Below are 22455 nucleotides of genomic sequence, written 5' to 3'. Positions count from 1 at the left end.
TGATGTATGTTAATTTTTGTTGATAACCCTTGTCATCTATCCACTTTAAGTGGGTAAGTTAATTGAAATTTTGTTAGTTTAGAATTAAGAATATATTAAATTGTTACATATTATTTTATGACCAGTGTCCGTGTGACTTAACTGACTAGTCAAGAAGATAACAATTGAGGAACTAGAAGCAGCTGATGAGTTTGATTCTTGATGTAGGCGTATAGAATCTTGATTTTGATTAACTGCCATCTAATCAAGGATAATTTTTTTTTAATTGATTACCACAACGGATTACCATTACTATTTTACTTTTACATTTATTTTATTATATTATATCCTATGTAAATAAGTAAGTTCTGTTCTGTTCATAGAAACCATTAGATGTTCTTGACAATTTCACTTCACATCCTTAAAACTGAATCATATTAAATCAAGAAAAAAAAAGTAGTTCAAATACAAAGAAAACATGCACAATAATCTTTTCTTTCTGCAGAAACTTCTGAAACGATGACAAAAGTACATTATTTTATCTGGTAGATGAGAAAATTCAAAATTATTTTGTTATATCTAGAAAGCTGAAAAATAGACTCAATATGAAAAAATTTGTCATCATTGTAATCCTGTGAATCAACAGCTCATTTTACCGATTATATATATATATATATATAATTCATTCATATCTGGGGAATGTAAACAAAGGGATATAACTCATACCGAAATATCAGCAAACAAGTAAAATATTCACTCGCCATACCTGCCCCTGACAATAAACTGTTAAGAAGAACATTTTTACATTTTTAAGAAAAAAATGCAAGTGTGAACATGAGCAAATGTATTAATGTATGATCCCTATCAGTGATGAAATGAACACATAACCAATTGTATCCCAAGATTAATGTTCAACTTTTGTTTATACGTAAAGTTGCATTTTTTTACCCTCAGAATGAAGATATTAGAATATTGATATATCTCTATTTTATTTAACAATACAGAAGAGCAAACTCAATATTTTCTCACAGGGAAACTAAAAGGTGTTAAAGATACTACTTAGAATAGCCCAACCTGATTCACTAAATGTGTTATATCACAAACATGATAAAGTGATAGTACATTACGAGGAAATGAATTTTTAAAAACGATTAGTGTAAGATCAAAAGGACAAAATGACCCGATGCTGGATCTTGTTATAAACACTTACTAGTATGTCCTATAAGGGAAGGTCCAAACGTTTGAAACATGTTTAGCTTTTTAAAATCAATTTTTTTTTTTCTTTTTGTTTCGATTGTATGTAATCCTTGTGTTGTTGCTGTGTTGCAACATTATTTTAAAACACTTATTAGGAAGTGATATAATAAAAAAGGTTTTGATATAAAAAGGTTTCGATTCACCCATGTATTGTGTTTATATATACAAACACTTGCCCCAGTTGTCAACAAAGCACATGACGTACAACGGTTAAAAAAATGAAACAAATACAGTCCAGATTAGCATTTCAAAACTCTATTACCAAATCATGTGTGTGTTGTAATCCATAAAGAGTTACGTGCACAGCGCAGTGTGAATGTGGAATGATGCGAATGCTTGTTGAAAGCCTAAAGGTGTAACACAAACTACTGTATATTACATTGCAAAGTTAGGTAAAAAGTATTACATGCACACATGAGTAGCAAAAATTGAAAGTGTTTCAATACAAAGGGAGGTAACAAAACAACAGTTTTAATACACAGGGCGATAACATTAATACTATAGTACGGGTTTCATAGCAAAGGCCCAAGGGAGGTAAAATAAAGGATTCCATTTTCCTATATAAAGTAGTGACATTTATGCATAATAAAATCAAAGGCAAAATAATACAGAAACATAGTCAAACCAGGAATCACTGCCTATATTTTTCCCAGTTTAAATAGTAATAAAATAGACGTGAAGTAGGTTCATGTGTGTGTATATGTCCAGATGTGAGTGTGTGGGAATGAGAGAAAATGAAAAGGATAAAGAACAAGAGAAAACCCAGAATATAGATATAATATGAAGTCCATTTTTTTTCATTGTTAATTGCCCTAGTTTAAAATTGAAAAACAATGAAGGGATTTTGAAAATGAAACAAAAAAAGGCGACATACGAAAGGAATGCACACTGTTGCACATCTTTATTAGCCTAGTCCAGTTTAGAAAGCAAGAAGAATTTTTTTAAACGTCCTTGATTTTCAAAAGCAACAACAGTGAGCCAGACAGTGCAACCCTTTATTATTTATCACAATTTTTTTTTGCCATGTAAAGGCAAATAAAATAAAAATGTTAAGATTGCTGTGCATGTGGGGTAAGTCATTTAGAAAGTACACACAAATGCATTACTCGGAAATAATTATTTTTTTAATATTATATATCCATTTCAGATAAGTTCTGGTAAGAGACAATTAGATCGAAATATAAAAGCCAAAAACTATGAACTATAACAGGGAGCACACATAGTCAACATAATGATTATAAAAAATAGGTCCCAGAAGATTATGGAAACAAGGAGCTCCCAATGTAATGTAGAAGTACATTTTCATATTACTTTTTTTTTTTTGAAGTAATGTCTGTACTATATAAGATAAGAAGTGATGAGTATGACTAGTATTAATGAGGAAATCAATTTTCTTCTACAACCCGTCTTCGCTTAGGGTTGTTTGTAAAGATGATGATCATTACTTTTAAAACGATAGACTATCTCACAGTATAAAAGAAAGCAACATTATCTGTCTAAGACTTCCTAGTTGGTCCATTTTGAAAATACAAACATCTTTCCCTATTTGTCTGCTTTGTGCGGGTCACATTAATGCAGGCTGAGGCAACGGTGTAGCAACCATGGCGCGAAGGGGCTCAGTGCACCACCACAGGGGTCATTGGTCATTGAAAAAACTTAAGATATAAAAAAATTACGAATCGATTTATTAAATATTTTTACTTCCGTTGTGCTTTTGTTGTCTAAAAGGCGGTAGGCTACCTATATTACGATGCGAGTTGTTTTTTTTTTTACACTTAACCTAGGGAAGGACCCAATGATATCTTGTTACGCTTCTGCGCTTCAGGCAACAATGGCTACATATTTGCTACGGCTGTTGTAGTTGATGTAACGCAATCAAAAGAACAGTTCTCTAAAATACCAGGAAATCAACAAAATTAGCAGCAGAGTTATGTAAATTATTACCAGCCAACTATAAAAACATACTTGCATAAGTCTCGCTTGAAAAAAAAAAAGCTGTAACCTTGACTATCTCTTCACAGAGTAAGCGAGATGGCAGATGGGATTAAAGCTAAATTCCTTCTTTCTGCATTTTTTAAAAACCCATTTCAGTGTTATTATGAAAACTGCACTTGCACTGGAGTTATAAATCTTAAGGTTCTCGTGTTTAGACTTGTTAATGTTGACACTTCAGCCTGCTGGACCAAATCTTTTTCACGACTTCCAAGTCTTGACCTTAAGAGCTCTAAGTATTTATTAAGCTCTAAGTATTTATTAAGCTCTAAGTATTTATTAAGCTCTAAGTATTTATTAAGTTCTAAGTACTTATTAAACTAATTGCTGATAAGATTTAATAAAGCATAACATGTATTAATTTTTTTAGAACAAAATTTTCCTGGGATGATTAATTATATGCTGTTTATTGTAAAAAAAAAACAAAAAAACAACTGATTCCTTATTGTTAAAACAATACCAAATAACCCAAAAAATAAAAGAGAAAGAAGAATAAATTAATTTTAGCTACTTCCTGTACATTTAGATGGACTTGCTATTTTCTCTTACTCTCTATCTCCTTTATTTAGTATTAGACTAAAGATTTAACATCTTAATACAAACATAAACATGTAGGTTAGAAGCATAGACTATAGTTTCCAAAGTGATGATATAGAAAGGGAGTATTTATTGTTATTTGTAGAGAGGGAGCATTAATTTAATGTTTGTCTTGTAGAATGATGAAAGTCGCTAAGCGAGTCCAAGATGCCAGAGTGTAGAGACGTGTTGATTGTGAGTTAGATTTGTTTAAATATTGGTTTATTTCATTTCATCCCAAGTTGAATTATATTTTAATAAACTTTGATTTAGTTTTATTTATTAAGTAGTTATTCAAGTTATTTCAAATTTTATAAGTTAAATTGAATACGCTCACAACGGTTTAGTTGTCTACCAGCAGTTTGGTACTGCAAGTCAACCACCGCCAACAACACCGTCCCCTCTCTTTTATATGAATGTCCTTATGGCATCTTATATACAAGATTAGACAACCAAATTTTTAATGCCATAATTGTGTAGTTTTGACCTAACCGAATCTATGTTTCAATTTTATTTCTGATGTATATGTAATATCAATTAAGTACTGGAAGACTTGAAGTGTATCTCATTTTGTGAGCCACTGGGGGTGAAGACTTGAAGTGTATCTCACTTTGTGAGCCATGGGGCTGAAGACTAAAGATTGGGAACTAAAGCTCTTCCAATGGAACTCAATGATTAAGGGAATCTCAACCTGTGGGCCAATGGAATTCAATGCTTAAGGGAATCTCAACCTGCGGGCCAATGGAACTCAGTGATTAAGGGAATCTCAACCTGTGGGCCAAAGGAACTCAATGATTAAGGGAATCGCAACCTGTGGGCCAATGGAACTCAATGATTAAGGAAATCTCCACCTGTGGGCCAATGGAACTCTATGTTGAAGTGAATTTTTTTCCTGCGGGCCAATGCTTTGTGAACTAACGTAAAGCCGCCCTTGACTTGAATCCAAAATTAATATGGCGGGATTTTTAGAATTTCAAAACCTCTTAAAGTATACATTTTGTTCTTTTCGCCTTAAAAAGAAAAAAAATATGTTTCTGTGTGCATGTGTCAATGAGCGCGTGTGTGTGTGAGACATTGTGTTTGTGTGTGTGTGTGTGTGTGTACATCAGCAGTGAGTCTGAGAATGTAGGTGTGTGTGACCGCTTTTCTGACTAAGTATGTAGAAAGTTTCAGATTTTGCAAACACTTTTCCCCCAGCCACCATTCACGCTGGTCCCAAGACTTGCAATAATATGTCATTCCTTTTCATCGTCTGCTTTTCTTCCTTCTTCCCTTCCCCTCTCCCTCTCTTTCAGTCTAACACTCACCTTTCACTCCTCAGTTGTCCATCTGTCACGACCACCTGACATTGACAAATGGACATGCTGAGGACCCCACCCATTTTCTATCTTTACCGTACAAGTTAAAAGGGATGCCGTCAGAACCGACGTCTCTCCCCTAGTTATTATATCACTGGTACCCCTAGGAAAAAACGTTTTGTTTACAAGTGTATTCAAATCACTTAAAATGTAAACATCATGTGACAGCATTAATTACCCACAATTCTCTGAAGACTTATTTATGAGTACTCTCATTAGCCTGTGTCTGTGGCCATTACCTGTGTGAGAATCCCCGACACACAGAATTATACTTGTAATAAGAGCAAGCTGAAGTTAACGGAGACATGTCCGGGCCCTGGAATTAATGGCTCGGGATAAAAGGTAGTTTTCTAAACCGAGACAGATGAAGAAGAAAAAGGGCGAGCAATGTATTTGTACAAAGAATCAAGATGTATCTACCTTTGGGCTATGTCATTATTAATTGAGAAATGTTGCCATATTGAAAAGAAAACTATAGAAAACTATCAAAAATATTTAAAGAACAAAAAAATGCAAAGTGTAATTGTATAAATTAGTTTGGATCAGTCATGTAATTAAATTTGTAATAGATCTACACTCACAATGATAAATCTGTGCGATTAGAAACATCATTACCGATTGTTTTTGTTAAGCGCAATTTCATGCTTTTAGTTTTCTCAATGCCCTAGGATCCTATCACTTGTCAGGGCCAGTTGGGAAATGGGGGGGGGAAGAAAGGGGTGTCTGTGTGAATGTTACCGTGATCGCTTTTAAAATGCTTATAAAAAAAAAAAGACTTGAATTTGAACTCAAGACTCAAACCTCCTCACTGGGACGAATTCACCTTATATCCCCAAATCTGTCAAGTACGATTTCTCTCCCTTGTTAAGAAAAACAAAGTAATAAATTACCAATAGTTAATAAACTAAATGGTTAAGGTGTTTTATTGATTCTCGTTTTGTCACAGGCAAGAAACAATTGTGCGAAGTTTCAAGTTGATCCGAGATTGGGTGTGGGAGAAATAACGTGTACAAACTTTTGACCAGACAAAAAGACAGACAACTGGCGCTAAAGATTAAAGTGTATCTCTTCTTGTCAGCCACTGGAGCTGATGAGGGGGAACTAGAGCTCTTTCTGCGGGCCACTGGAACTCTATGTTTAAGTGAATCTCAACCTGGAGGCCACTGGAACTCTATGTTTAAGTGAATCTCTTCTTGCGGGCCACAGGAACTCTGTTTATGGGAATTTCAACCTGCGAGCCAATGGAACTCTATGTTTAAGTGAATCTCTTACTGTGGACCATTGTAACTCTATTACTCCATTTTTAAATAAATCTGTTCCTGTGGGCCATTTTTTCTCAAGATTAAGATGAAATTCTTCCTGCAGACTTATGGAGCTCTTCCTCTTCTAGTGGGCCACCGGTGATGAAGTCCGTTTAACCAAATCACACAATTTGGACAAAAAGTTTGCTTATTGTATTTTCCCATCACTTTTGTCAAGGGGATGACCACAATCCGTCCCATCACTTTTGTCAAGGGGATGACCACAATCCGTCCCATCACTTTTGTCAAGGGGATGACCACAATCCGTCCAATCACTTTTGTCAAGGGGATGACCACAATCCGTCCCATCACTTTTGTCAAGGGGATGACCACAATCCCTCCTATTCTTGTGTCCCCCTAACCATTGGTGTCTTCTGAAGGTGTCACTTTAAAGAAGACCAAAAAAAAAAGTTTATGTAATTTTGTAATATTAAGAATAAATTTAAAAGGGAAAAGGAAAAAAGTTTTCGCTTTAAAAAAAATGACTTAAAGTGTATACCAGCAGTTAATGTCAGATGCAGGGGGGATGACACGGTTGGCCAGGTAGCAGCTAAAATTAGCGCGACAATGAATGGTCTTTAATTCACCACCACTTGGAACAAAAGTCGCCGCAGTCCCTATGCCCATGTTCACACAATCAAAAAGGTATGTGCAGTTTTAATGGATACACACAATTCACATTCTTAAAAGCAAATATATGCCTAGTGGAAATATTTGAATATAGGATATCGTTCAATATAGTGTAGGAGAAATGTTTAATGTGTTGTTGTTGTTTTTTTAAAAAAAAAGCTTATTACATTATTTTATTTGTCATATTCATTTCGAGGCTAAGTTTTAACGAATTTGCATCCGACCTTGACAATGTTGATTCTGCTCAAGTTTTATGCTTGGCGGGTAGAGGGAAAAATAGAAATATGATGAAATCGCAATGAAAATCAAGATAGGCCACAATGTGTACAATGTAGAACTATTTTTCGCAAACATGTTATATTGAGTATTCTTTGTATAACGTAACAACGTCACATAAAATCTCTATAAGTCTTTATTTTAAACTTGTTCATCTTGACATTTTTTTTTTGTATTACTAAACAAAACAAGGTAGGATTACATTGGATCTGTTCGAATCGGATAAAATCATCATTGAAAAAAAAATGTCCTGAACCCACGACATTCAGGTTATTATCGCGACAATCAACTTCGCTGCAAGTTTCCCTTAATTTCCAGGCTTCCATTATTAAACAAACCTTTTTACTTCCAAGTTTTTCCTTCCGAGCATGAAGATAGTGCAAGCTTAGGGTAGGACTAGAAAAAATTCGCTTAAAACATTATCAGATTTCGAACAGCTTGAAGGAGTTTTACTTGCTTGTTTTTCAGTATTATTTACTCAACGTACTGGGAGGGACGAAAGTTCCTAATTTTTATTTAACCCTATCTTAAGGTTACCAGCTCAACATGATGACTACGGATATGTTTTATGTTTCAACAAAATAGAATCTGTTTCTGGTATGTTTGAGCAGATACAATTCACATGTAGTGAGATAATTGTTGAACTCACCTTATGACAAAGGTCAAGGTTGTGTTTTACAACATAAAAAAAAAATTAACACATTACATTTAAGAGAATTAGTGCTTAGCGTTTTATAAGGAAGATAATGTCAAAGTTCGTATCACTTTTTTTTTTAATTGATGGTTAACTTGAGTGTCACGTAGCTAGCGCAGTGACCAATCGTTTTTACTTTCCCAAACAAACGTACTAAGCATCTCGAATGCTTCAATGCATGCCGGGTTTCAGCTCGTCTCCCCGGAAACCGATTGCTTTATCTAACTTTTTTCTAACTTTCGCCTCAATTTCTTGTTTTAATTTTATAAGTTATTGTTCCTGATAGTTTTATGTTGCATGCTGGTAAAAAAAAATAAAAAAATTCTGCTTTAGCTAACTTTATTTGGTTTTGTAAATTTAAATAAATTTTACCAAATTCTAATGACTACATAAATGTTTCAGCGGTATATACCAAATTACAATCTTAAATCCCGAACTAGAATAATAACACTAAAACAAGAATAAATTTCACTGAATACTAAATTCATAGTCTGCATTTGAATTTACTTCGACGTCACTTGCCTGCATAAATTTAAAAAAAATGAAGAGCTAACGAGCTGAATTACTTGATTTAAAAGCTTGCCATAAACAAGGGAACTCTTTTGCATTGCCTTATACAGGTGAAACAACGTTAAGTAAAATCTGTAGTACTAGGATCTAGTTGCAAACTGAAGGACATCAGCTCGCAATGCACTGTCGGCTTTATTCAGTGGATGGTGGTCTGTTATAAACAAGCTATGACAGTTTAGTTAGTGGATTACTCTGAATTGCTTGTTAAACTACTTGTGAAGGATTACCTGGTTTCTTACATCGGTACTCTGACAACAGTTGCATACAGGGAGGCAAATCTGAGGATTCGCTAAGGCGTCACTATATCGCCTGGGCGCCTTTACATCGCTTGGGCGCTTATACCTTTCTTGGGTGCTTTAACTGAGGGACTAACAAGGTATGAATCATGGCCTTTCTTCTGATTGTTAGTTTTATAGAATTGACTGTAGACTTTATTATTTTGGAACATTTAGGTTGTTTTATGAACTTGCATAACTTTTTTCTGGGGTCTCCATTTCCTTTTTTTTTCTCGCTTAAGTCTTGACACCAAGAGCTACTTTCTATTGACATATTTATTAAAGTGTACATGTTAAATTTGGTATGAAACTTTGTAAACAAAGCACACATAAATAGAACAAGCTAGATCTTGTAAGATTTACGTTCAGACATATACATAGAACAAGCTAGATCTTGTAAGATTTACATCCAGGCAAATAAATAAAACAAGCTAGATCTTGTAAGATTTACATCCAGGCAAATAAATAAAACAAGCTAGATCTTGTAAGATTTACATCCAGGCAAATAAATAGAACAAGCTGGATATTTTAAGAGCCTGAGCTAGCCAGGAAAACCAGTGACCTGGCAGAATTTAAGTCATTGGTTAATATGCATGACTAAATGCATGACGCGTAGGACGTAATGATCTTCTTTTTTGAAGTAACGCCTGTATTATATAAGATAAGATAAGATGTACATCTGGACAAATACATTGAACAAGATTAACGATAGTATCACGAGGCCATCACAACGACCTATTTGTTTACCCAACTAAATATATTTTACAAAGGAAAAGCTGGGTTTATTTTTTAATTGCATTGTGTAGTTATCAAATACTAAGACCTGGCGGGGGGTACATTTTTATTTACTTTAGTGTATGTAAGGGTTTGTTGCTTTTATTTATTTAGAAATATTTAAGCGTCCACTACAACCGCAGTACGTCGATGGGTCTAGTAGGTGAGGTCTAAATCGCATAGCAGGAGGAATACATTATTACCTCTAGTAGTAGATGACTTAAAAAGAAACAATAAATGAGGTCAGGTTGTGTATTGCATACGTTTCTAATTCTGGTGTTAGAGGCCAATAAGTTGAAGACGCGAGGCATGGAGCGACCATCCACGTAGGGCCAAGCCTAACCATGAAACTCCCCCTCGGGGATTCTCTAGTGTGAAATACTTGATAAATCAAAGCTTTAAAGAATCATAAAGACTAAGAACACAGTGCATAAGTCGAGATGATTGGAATAGGATCTTGAAGAAGGATTTTAGCCAGCAGTTATCAGCTTTTTTTAAAGGCAGAATATATAAAGTTGACTAGCCAATAAGGAAGACTTCGGAGTCGAAGTGCGGGGGCTCTTGATGAATGGGCCACTGGGCGGCTGTTTATTTTACCAATTAGTTAACACCTCTTTTGAATTCGCTGCTAAGTCCAGTATTATCGTTCATAAGAGTAGCAATAAGTTACTAAATATAAAAACAAAATGTAGAGAACCCCGTTTTTTTGGGAGATGTCAATAATTTACTGTCTAATTTATTAAGTATAAATGCTTCTAAGCATTTAAATACAAAATGGTAAAATGTTTACTATTTCAACTTTTTACGCAGAATTTAAATATGTCAATAACTCAAATTTGAAAAACCATCGGAGTTTCCTTTTAACTCTTTCTCTCTGTAATAATTTATCACGTTCCGACGGAACTATTCGTTTTGTCAATTTGGGGTATATAACCCTTTTATGATTGAGCCTCATTGTTATTTGTTATCAGAAAATGTTTTATTTTTGGTATACAAGTAAAGGCATGCTCGTTTTATATAACACAGATTAAGCTTTATAAATTCAAAAATTAATTAAATAACGGTCAAATCAATGATGGTATCGTCAAATAGGAGAGAAAGAGTTAAAATGTGACCACAACACAATGACGTAGAAGACTGTCTACAAGCCTATCTGGTTTATTATCTTAGTCTTAGGCGTGTTAGCTTCTGCCTGCATCACACAATAGAACAGATCTACATTGCTTTGGGACTGCGGTGTTGTTATTACGATGTCCTTGTGTCATTTTTTGACCGACTTGTAAGAATGATTGTGTCAACACTTTAGCCAGGTGAAAAAAAAAACACTTGGGGACATCTGATAAACATAGTCACGTGACAGTCACGTCATTTAGTCATTCAAATAATGTTTGTGTGTGTGTGTTTTATTCTTTAAAAAAAACTAAATTGGATTTAAACTAAATTATTTATAAATTAATTTTAAGTTTAAGTTTTAAATCCTTTGTAGGCCTTTGTGGAAAAAAAAAACTAATAATAAAAGTAATAACAATAGATTATAATATAGTGTGTTTTAGTTTAATGACTCTCTATCCTGGCTGTGCCACAGAGTGGCTAATAACTCATGAATACGAATTATATCTATATTAACACCAGAATGCAGTACCGTGGAAGACAGTTTGATTGTCAAAAGAGTTAAGCCGAACTCAAGGCTTGCAAGCCTGATTGAACAAACCGCTCTGTCTGGAAGAGGTCCAAGCCAATATTTATTTGAAACACATCTATTTCCAATGTATCAGACACTCCGGGCACTTGGACTAGAACACATGACAGAGAACACGGGAACCCCGCCATTTTCCTATAGAATGCCAAACTAACCATGCATGACTCGCCATTGAAGAAACGGTCCCTTGAGAAACCGCGCCTGGATTATCGACAGGGACGTGGGAGCTCTCCTTCAACTCCGCACAATTGGAGAGCTTTCCTTTAGACACCTCCAAAGGAGTCTTGTGTTGCTACTCATTTAGCCTAATCACTTCCTCTAGCGATCGTATCTACCCGAGTGTCACGTTGAGACAGAGTAGCGAACCCGGAATGTTTAATACCTGCCTGTTGTTAGAACATTTCTCAGTGGACACTGTTACGTTGCAGACTACAAAACATTTTGCTTTTCTTGTTACAAATTTCATTCCTGACAATTCCAGAGATTGACGACATTTTACAATAAGAATAACAATTTTGCTAAAAGTGTTGGGTGGCTTTCTGGTGAGACTTGTGGTGTGCGCTTCACTGGTCCCGCGCTCAAAACCTTTTCCAGATTGATAGATAGATAGATAGATAGATAGATAGATAGATAGATAGATAGATAGATAGATAGATAGATAGATAGATAGATAGATAGATAGATAGATAGATAGTTAGATAGATGCATTTTAGGTGTTTGTATATCAAAATAGCAAATTAAAAACAACAAAATATAAAAAATCCTTTTTTTTTTAAATGCTTATATAAAGTGGAAGAAATTAGCCATTAAAACTATATACATCAATAATGTATAAGTTATTTTCCCTATTCGATATTCGATATCAATAACACTAATTAATTACCAATAATTAATTGACTAAGTGGTAATTGTTTTTTTTTATTGATTCACGTTTTGTTAGGTACAATAAATAATTGTTTAAAGTATCAAGTTGACCGGAGAATTCGCAAGGGAGAAATTGCGCTAACAATTATTTAAAGGGACTAAACCCAACAACTTTAGCCATACCTGTGGAAAACTGAATGATTAGTTTCCCTTGTTTGTTTTAATAATTACCATTAACTAATTGACTAATTGGTTACTTTTTTTTATTGATTCATACGAAGTTTCAACCGAAAATGGGCGTGGAAGAAATAACGTGTACACACCTTTTACCAGACAGACAGACCGACAGACAGGCAAACAGAGTGAGTTGATATAGGCTATGTAAAAATACAGTTCTAGTATTCTATAAGGAGTCAAAGAGAGATACGTGTGTTTGGTGCATGGTCGGCCACAGTATGTTAATGCCTGTCAGCTGCAACATGGCGTTGATAATTTAATGTGAATGACACAAGAGTGAACGGTAGAAGTTAATGACCTGACGGACATCGTCTAAGCATATCAAAGTGTAGCACACACACCCACATTCAAGTACACACATCCACAAAGACAGGCGGACACACATACACATCAATAAAACTTATGATTGTCTCTTCCATCACGCTGTCATGTGATCGTGTTCAAACGTCTGCAGTGGAATCCATCTCTGTCGTCTGCTATGAGCAACATCCTGACTCGAACGCCATTGTTTATAGCCAGCCCAATTAGCTTGACCCGAAGACTACCACACGGTTGACGATCCTGAAGACACTACGTCAATTTAACTATCCCACGATGGGATTAGGTTCTGTCATTATAAAAAGGACAAAATCAATGACATCGCACTCTCAAGTTGTCGCGCCATTTTGATCATGATTCGTTTGACCTACTTCCAGAACGATTTACTGCGTGAATCTCGTTGTTAGAAAGCAACCCAATTCGTTTTTTTTTTCTAACATAGCAAAGATGGTTGTCTTTCTTCTGTCAGTACAGTATAATCTTGTTTCTAATTGTAAATCTGATGGTCACAAAGTGACAGATTCTAAAATAATATCACATATAGATCTGGTTTAGATCTTTAAGTCTTCTTTCAATTTTTAATACTTTGGTCATCGTAACTTGTAAAAAAAAATCTTTGATATGTTATATGAATTTTGGAGGTTTTGGATTCCCAAAAATGACGTTTTCGACGGTACCGGATACGAATTATCTCCCTTACACTGAGTGCTCTTCGGTGTAGAAACTCAAAACTACTAGAAGTCAATGTATAACAAAACATTTTGATTAAACTTACAGGCATCCAAGACGCTTACATCACTTGACAGTCGTTTAATTGTTCTCCGATTGTTGCCGGCGGGCAGGGTTCAAACTAGGGACCTTCGCGACGATAGTCCAAAGTAAAAACTTCACAACTATCCATGCATTTCTCTACATCCTAGATTTCTCCTTGTTTGCTATCTTGGTCATGCTAATCAGATCTTTTTTAAAAGTAAACTAGTAGAACTTTGCATTATTTTGGTAAAAAAAAAACTTCGCTTTTTTAATCGAATACTTTTTTCACCATACAGTGTTGCAATCAAAATTGTAAAGTTCTTTTAAGTTTGTTGTTGTTGCCGCTGCGAAAGACAAGAAAATATTTTCTTTATGCAAATGACACATTTACATTGTAAATATTTACACGGTGTCTTTCCATACACACACAACGTAAAATGAAATCACCACTCACAACATACTGCATAACTACAGCACACCAACGACCACACACAGCATGAAAGAAAACAAGCCAACATCCCATAGAACAGGTTCCCTTTGTATATACATGAGAACAATAACTTAGGTTCCCTTTGTATATACTTAGAACAATAACTTAGGTTCCCTTTGTATATACATTAGAACAATAACTTAGGTTCCCTTTGTATATACATTAGAACAATAACTTAGGTTCCCTTTATATATACATTAGAACAATAACTTAGGTTCCCTTTGTATATACATTAGAACAATAACTTAGGTTCCCTTTATATATACATTAGAACAATAACTTAGGTTCCCTTTGTATATACATTAGAACAATAACTTAGGTTCCCTTTGTATATACATTAGAACAATAAATTAGGTTCCCTTTGTATATACATTAGAACAATAAATTAACTTCTCTTGTAGTCTACTTTGAAATGAGAGTTTTACATGTTTTTATACTCCTGGGACTTACACCAAAAAGCAGCCTTTGTGTTTCTTTTCAGAAATATACAGGCGACGCTGAACTCGAAATTTTAACAGAGCTTTTAGTTTTTTTTTCATGTCTAGTCCAAAGATCTAATAAACAAATAAGTGTATGTATATAAGGGGGCGCGGTAGTCGAGTGGTTAAGCGCTTAGCTTTCGAACCTGAGGTCCTAGTTTCGAATCTCGGCGAAGACTGAGATTTTGAATTTCGTGATTTTTAGAACATTTTAAATAGAGAAAGTAAAGGCGGTTGGTTGTTGTGCTGGCCACATGAAACCCTGCTTGTTAACCGTTGGCCAAAGAAATAGATGACCTTAACATCATCTGCCTTATAAACTAAAGGTGGTAGATTACTTTTTTTTACTTTATATATATATATATATATATATATATATATATATATATATATATATATATATATATATATATATATATATATATATATATATATATATTAAAGAGAGAGAGAGAGAAAGCGAGAGGGAGGGAGACTGGAGAAGGATGTGTTATCAATCTCATAGTTTTGCCACTAGGAACATGTGGCTTATACTTTTTTAGCCTAGATAAAAATAATAAACTATATAAAAACAAATGTTATTCAACCTTAGTTAGCCAAGAATAGAATATGCATCCTCTGTTTGGGACCCCTCAAGTCAAGAAAACATTAAGAAACTGGAACAGACACAAAATAGAGCAGTGTATTTTATAACAAACGAATATTCACAGTTGACTAGAGTTACACCTTTAGTAAAATTACTAAATTTAGAAAGCCTTCAGGATAGAAGACTCAAAAGTAAAGTAGCAATTATACATAAAACACTGAACCATAATCTTCAAATACAAAAACAAAATTTAATAAAATATTCAGAAAGACACAAAGGTAAAGGCACATTCCTCGTCCCATATGCTAGGACAAATTTGTACAAATGCTTCTTCTTCCCTAACCCTATTAGGGCATTGGAATGGGTTGCTTGAGCCAGACAGGAAAACCAGTGACTTGGCAGAATTTAAGTCATTGGTTAACATGCATGAGTAGATTCATAACGCTATGGCGTAACGTTTGAAGTATCGTCTGTATGTTATAAGATCCGATAAATAATTTATAACGCCTTCTGTGTTTGGTCTACGATTTCCAAGATCTCCTATATAGGGTATATAGGGTTGTATTTCGTTTATTAAAACTGAATATAATGTTTTCTTTTGGATCAACTCACGGATTCTTTAACGACCATTAGGCCTATGTTTCTCCTTCTTCACCATCTTGGCCATGCTTGGCAGACGTATTTGAAAAGTAAACTATCAGACCTATGCATTATCTCGGAAGAGACAGCATTACACAATGAGCGAATAAAAGTCGTCTCATTGGCGAGTCTATAAACATATTTTTATGTCTATGGCTGTAAACGTGAAAGACAGACAGATGAACAGACAGGCAACATAAAAACCAAAAGCTACTTTAAAGTACGGGGAACTGGGAAAAAAACATTATGACATCCGTAACAGCAACGTATGTCTGAAACTACTCTGTAGTTAATATACAGAGTAACATAAATATATGTCACTGTTTTTATGACAAAGCTAGCAGTATTTTTTTATATTTTAGCGGCCCCCGAAAGGGGAAAAGACGCTATTAGTATTGTGAGGAATGTCTGCCCGTCTGTCCACCCGTCCGTCCCGTTTAGATCTCGTAAACTAGAAAAAATATTGAAAATCCGACATCATAACATTTTAGACCATTCAAAGTTCTGATGCAACGGCTACTTTTTTCTTTTCTGAAAGCGAAAAATCTAATTTTTTAAATTACTTATGAAAGCAGTTTTTCATAAAAATACACCACTTTTACAACTATTCACGATTAATAGTAACAAACACGGGAGGCTACTTAGTAGGGGAAATGGCCATTTGCCATATTTTTAACACATTTAAGCAAACGGTTTTAGATTTTTGTCAAATATTTTTGTTTATATTTTTATTGCTAACTAAAATAAGTTCTGTTATACTAACTACAACATTTACACACAAAAAATGTTTACCTTTTTTTTAAAGAGAAAATATCTATTTAGTGTGCATATAAGTTGGACATAATTTAAAACAACAATTAATAAGTAGGTTTTCATATTATCGCTGGAACGGAATTTCACTCCGACGGAAATGTTTTTTTCTTTAGGAATAAGAGATTGTCCCTTTACAAAACAATTAGAGCAATTATACATTCATTAATAGACATTAGTTTGGCCAGGTTCAAATCTAAATTCACATTCAATTTCACCTATCCTTTGGTCTGTGGACCACTGGGGCACTACTCAAGATCCGTCAACCTTCTTTCTCCATTCTTCTCTGTCATTTGTCTTTGATAGAATTTCATTCTGAATTTCTTTCTGAAAATATTGAAACCTGCCTTTTTACCTGCCTGGGTGGACCACTTCGGGGGCCGATTTTGAGTTTGTGTCTCCACACAAACTGCCTTTGTAACCTTGTCTTGTATACAAACATATATAATATAGTAGTTCAATTTAATAATGCATTTTATTTAAAAAACGTAATGTACTTAGATCTTTAAAAAAAAGTTTCCAAGATTCATAACAAACGAATACTCACATTTGACTAGAGTAACACCTTTAGTAAAATCACTAAATTTAGAAAGCCTTCAGGATAGAAGACTGAAAAGTAAAGTAGCAATTATACATAAAACACTGAACCATAATCTTCAAATACAAAAACAAAATCTAATAAAATACCCTGAAAGACACAAAGATAAAGGCACATTCCTCGTCCCATATGCTAGGACAAATGTGTGCAAATACTCCTTCTTCCCTAGTGCTATTAGAGCATGGAATGGGTTGCCTGAGCTAGCCAGGAAAACCAGTGACTTGGCAGAATTTAAGTCATTGGTTAATATGCATGACTAAATGCATGACGCGTAGGACGTAATCATCTTCTTTTTTTTAAGTAACGTCTGTATTATATAAGATAAGATAAGATAATATTATGAAGCTTTAAGTCCAAACATTTTTTAACTCTAGATATTACAGACCGAAGAAGAATGTGAGACTTCGATGGAAAATGAGATTAAATGAATTCTTTCTAGCTTCTACTGAATCAAACTAACATCCTAGCAATGAAACTCTATTTAATAGTACAGTTTGTTAAAAAAAAAAAAAAAAGAAATATGCATACAAATCAAAGTTATTTCATTTAACGTGTCGCTGAAATGGAATAACAGATCATTGAGTGTCTTAATGTCGAGCGGCTGTAATCATTATACATTTATTCTAATACGTCTACAGTTTCACTAGGGAACCATTTTAGTTGTGCGCTTATATTTATTTCATTGTTTAAAAATAATTTTAACTTTCTATCTCCCCCTACCTTTTTCTATTTAATTTTCAAATAGTAAATAGAATTTTGAAATATATTTCTTGTTCTGGGTGTTTAAAAGGAACAGTAGCGATTATCTTTTTTATCATTTTATTATTCCCGATTCTGCTTTGACTTCGCTTTTGTTTTTATCATTTTCATTTTGTGTGTCCCCATCCTATAGTAGAGTATTTCGTCAGAGTTGAGAGCATCGCTCTGCTCCGAAAAGAAAAATCACACTGTTTGCAATGGACCTCATTCACCAATCGTAAACAAACAACATTTACCCACGTGATAATATTGATAAAACAATGAAAAAAAAACGTATCACGTGACCGCCTTTATGGATTGCATATTTTGTATAGAAGAGATAGAGAACCACGTGGCTAAATGTTGTTTGTGTACGATTGGTGAATGAGGTCCATTTAAAATCAGTATGAAGTGACGTCTGCTCCACAAACTCACGTGATACACACACACACACACACACACACACAAACACACGCATGCACACACGCAAGTCTAAACTTTGTGGTAAGCTGTACAAAAATGGTTACGTTTTCTGTCAAGGTCAAGGATGTATCAAGACCAGGGTGGGGCAGGAGAGATATTGCAGCGGAAGTTGTTCGGCCGAGGATAAAAACAAGGACAAGGAAGGACAGTCCTACGAATGTTTTGTTTTGTTTTTTTAAAGAAAAGTGTGCGGGCGACAATGTGTAAGCATTAAATTAGAAATAACCAAGAACTATGGTGTACATGGAATCGTTGAGGTCATTGTTATATCACCCAAACAGTAACTGGTAGGGTTTCCAGACATCCGGCAAAAGAAGCCCATGTCCTTCTTTTTGAGGTCAAGTCCTCCGTCCGGCCGTATTCGCCAAAAACGTCAAAATGTCCGGCTTTTCACAGCTGGTTAATGCAATGGTATAAAATCTTAATCGAATATAATACTTCGTATATTCTGGTTAAATATTAACACTCTCTTAACTCTTTCTCTCCTAATTAACGATATCATAGTTGATTGGAGCACATTATTTTTTTTTGGGGGGAGGGGGTGGTGGTACAGAATCTATGAGCTTGTATAACGTAGAGCTGAAGGATAAATGTTGAAAACGTTTTTGAAACATCGGTACCCAATAGCTTACTACTGACTGGAGATTTTATTATTCCCTTATTCCCTTTATTATTTTTGGTGGGTCGAGAGGCCAAGTGCGCTTGAACTTGGCTTGGCTTGGCTACCTAGAAGGGGGCTCGAGGTTCGACACCCGACTCGGGCAGAGTTGTGTTTACTGAGCGCCAAAAGGCAGCACGGAAAACCAACTCCTAGATACCCCCTCCCCCCCCCAACCGGTCCACAAATGAGATTGGACTAAAAGCGCTCTGAGCATGCTATAAGCATGAAAGTAGCGCTATATAAAAGCTATAATAATAATAATAATTCCCTCTGTATGTAATGTGTGTGGGGTCTACACATAATGCAGGTCAAGGTGGCGTTCGCTTTGGTGGTAGAGGAGTTGGCTATTTTCCGTGTGGCACGCTTTTTTTTATAAGTTGATGCCCATGTTTTCTCGCTGTCTATAGCTTTCTTGGTCACCGTCCCTCTCCAATTAGTGCGGTCTAAGGCTATGTCTTCCCAATGGTCAGTATCATTGTTTACTGATTTTAAATCCCTTTTTATCACATCAACATATCGGTTTATTGGTTTACTGATGAGTAAAACGCTTGTACACATGCTGGCTAGTCTGCATGTCGGTCACCTGGACAGTTTTTGTGTTGGACAGTCTAGTTTGAGCTAAAACACATCAAAAGAGACAAACTTCGTTCTACGCTACTACCAGACTTTTTGATGACCTCCCATTATTTACTACAAATTGATAACAATGATCCCTCCCCAAAACAATTTGTTAGTCCACTATAACTATGTGCAAATGTTTGTATAAAAGACTTTAATTTCAGCACGAAAATATGGGTTAATACATGGACGTAGCCAGGCTTTTTTTTTTTATGTATGTATGCATGTATGTATGTATGTATGTATGTATGTATGTATGTATGTATGTGTGTATGTATGTATGTATGTATGTATGTATGTATGCATGTATGCATGTATGTATGTATGTATGTGTGTATGTATGTATGTATGTATGTATGTATGTATGTATGTATGTATGTATGTATGTATGTATGTATGTATGTATGTATGTATGTATGTATGTATGTATGTATGTATGTATGTATGTATGTGTGTATGTATGTATGTATGTATGTATGTATGTGTGTATGTATGTATGTATGTATGCATGTATGTATGTATGTATGTATGTATGTATGTATGTGTGTATGTATGTATGTATGTATGTATGTATGTATGTGTGTATGTATGTATGCATGTATGCATGTATGTATGTATGTATGTGTGTATGTATGTATGTATGTATGTATGTATGTATGTATGTATGTATGTATGTATGTATGTATGTATGTATGTATGTATGTGTGTATGTGTGTATGTATGTATGTATGTATGTATGTATGTATGTATGTATGTATGTATGTATGTATGCATGTATGTATGTATGTATGTATGTATGTGTGTATGTATGTATGCATGTATGCATGTATGTATGTATGTATGTGTGTATGTATGTATGTATGTATGTATGTATGTATGTATGTATGTATGTATGTATGTATGTATGTATGTATGTAGGTGTGTGTGGAAAAATTGTAGACTCCCCGTCCTTGCCAGCAAAGGAGTATGGTGGAGCGCTTGGGCCCCATCAGCAAGAGCTATTTCCGGTATTGAAAGCCAACAAAATGCATGTTCGGAGGTATCTACAGTGCATTATCCAGCTATTAAAAAGTTTTATTTCAAAAACCTAATGTGCTATTCTTACTGACTTAAACTCTCCCGCGCCGTTCGGTGCATTTGGCGGCAAGCTGTTTCCACAAAAATCTTTCACTGGCAATGTCTGAAGCCTCTTCCCAGGTGCTCTAAGCACCTCCATGAAAGTGTACTAGGATGTCATCACAACTCTTAGTATGCGTAATTCATTTTGTCGGAGTACATGTCCCGCATACCTCATGCCACGCTCTGTCACGACCTTACTAAGGGGTCGACTCCCAGTTCGGCATAGGATTTCCTTGATTTAGACCCGATCTCTATAACTGACTTAAACTGACTCCTAAAGTCTGTCTTAGCCATCTTTCTTGAGCCACATTTAGTGTTTTTCACTTTCGGCAGATGACTATTTACTGCACTTTATTAATGGAGCCCAGCCACTGGTAGAAATGACTACGCTCTTGGAATTAGGTGACTGTAGTTTGATTAGATTTTATATCGAAAGAGGAAGTTTTATTGTCAAAATCATCTGTTAGGGGGTTTTAAACTTAAAAATCTCTAGAGTTGTTGTTTTTTTAATTCAAAACCCCCGCTTCAGCTATGGTCATAGAATTTGGTGACTGTAGTTTACTTTAGAATAATATTGAAGAGAGAAGTTTTTAACCTCAAAACTCTCTGTAGGGGGATTTTAAACTCAAAACCATCTGGAGGGGTTTTAAACTCCCCTGGCTACGCCCATAGGTTAATATCAGGTTGAACATCTACATCTAATTAATACACTTAAGTAAAGATTATTTAAACCATGTTTACTAACGTTTTATTTTGTATCTAACCCAACGAGATGCTAAGAGACACTTTGTTAAGGAGCGTTCTCTTGTTCTTAAACGACGTTACAACATCTTGTTTAAAATTTGACATTGACAATGAGGAAGTACTAAAGAGTAATGACTGTACGGAAAATATTTTAGACTTCTAGAGTAAATGAAGCCGTGAAACTTGATGGTACATAGTTTCATATGTAAACTTAAGTCAAACAGTGTTTGTGTCGAGTTTTTAAATAGTTACACACAATCAAATATACTCACACATTGACACATACACTGTCACTTATAGACCTACACACAGACTGTACATAGTTTCAACTGGAAAATTCATGAAATTTTTTTTTTAAGTCTCTTTATTATTGAAAGATTTCTATTTCTTCCGAACAGTCTTTTCATTTCTCTGAGTATCATGGCTAAGCTTTAGCAACATTGCAATAAATATTTTTTTACTTTTCATTTAGCGAGCTCTTCTTCTTTTCTGGTGGATTCTAAGTTCTGTATCGTTCCCACATACCTATATATATATTATATCTAGACTGGACATGAAGATCTTTTAACACTACAAACAATGTGAAAATTTTTTATAAAGTTGAAACAAGGCGTTGTTTTGTAAAGTAGTTATAAGAAGTACAGTTGCTTTTTCAACCCTAACCTATGTAATAAATAATTTAATGTTTAGATCTAGATCTAGCAATTGAACATCGAAAAACGAGCACTCTCGTCTCATAATTATTATTTTGCAATTTTTAGATACATAATTTAAAAAGATCTAGGTAATCTATCTTATTTAAATGTACATATGATGGCTAAATATCTAGGATTTTTGGAAGATTATCTTAATGGAAACAGGAAATGACTTTATTTTATTAATATATAGTTCTGTGATTAATACATAACGATCTATATACATAGGTCTGTGAGTTGAT

At 34.6% G+C, this 22455-nt stretch overlaps 1 protein-coding gene across 9 annotated transcripts in view; it reads left to right on the top strand.

Moving 5' to 3' along the window:
* The first annotated feature begins 3957 nt into the window (after window positions 1-3957).
* Window positions 3958-22455, top strand: part of LOC106072474 (uncharacterized) — a 29547-nt gene continuing 11049 nt past the window's right edge. For 2 of the 9 annotated variants that reach the window (XM_056023187.1, XM_056023184.1), the window contains exons 1-2: window positions 6982-7205; window positions 8466-9009. Coding sequence is in view for 1 of the 9 variants with exons in the window: in XM_056023182.1 (XP_055879157.1) it covers window positions 3973-3999 (27 nt within the window). In the remaining 8 variants the exon portion in view is untranslated. Of the gene's footprint in view, window positions 4000-6949; window positions 7206-8465; window positions 9010-22455 lie in introns of those variants that run through there. The other 7 variants (XM_056023188.1, XM_056023186.1, XM_056023189.1 and 4 more) reach the window with 7 other exon arrangements.

Source organism: Biomphalaria glabrata, chromosome 3 (assembly GCF_947242115.1).
Source record: "Biomphalaria glabrata chromosome 3, xgBioGlab47.1, whole genome shotgun sequence".
NCBI lineage: Eukaryota > Metazoa > Mollusca > Gastropoda > Planorbidae > Biomphalaria > Biomphalaria glabrata.
This window is presented reverse-complemented; position numbering and strand designations above follow the sequence as displayed.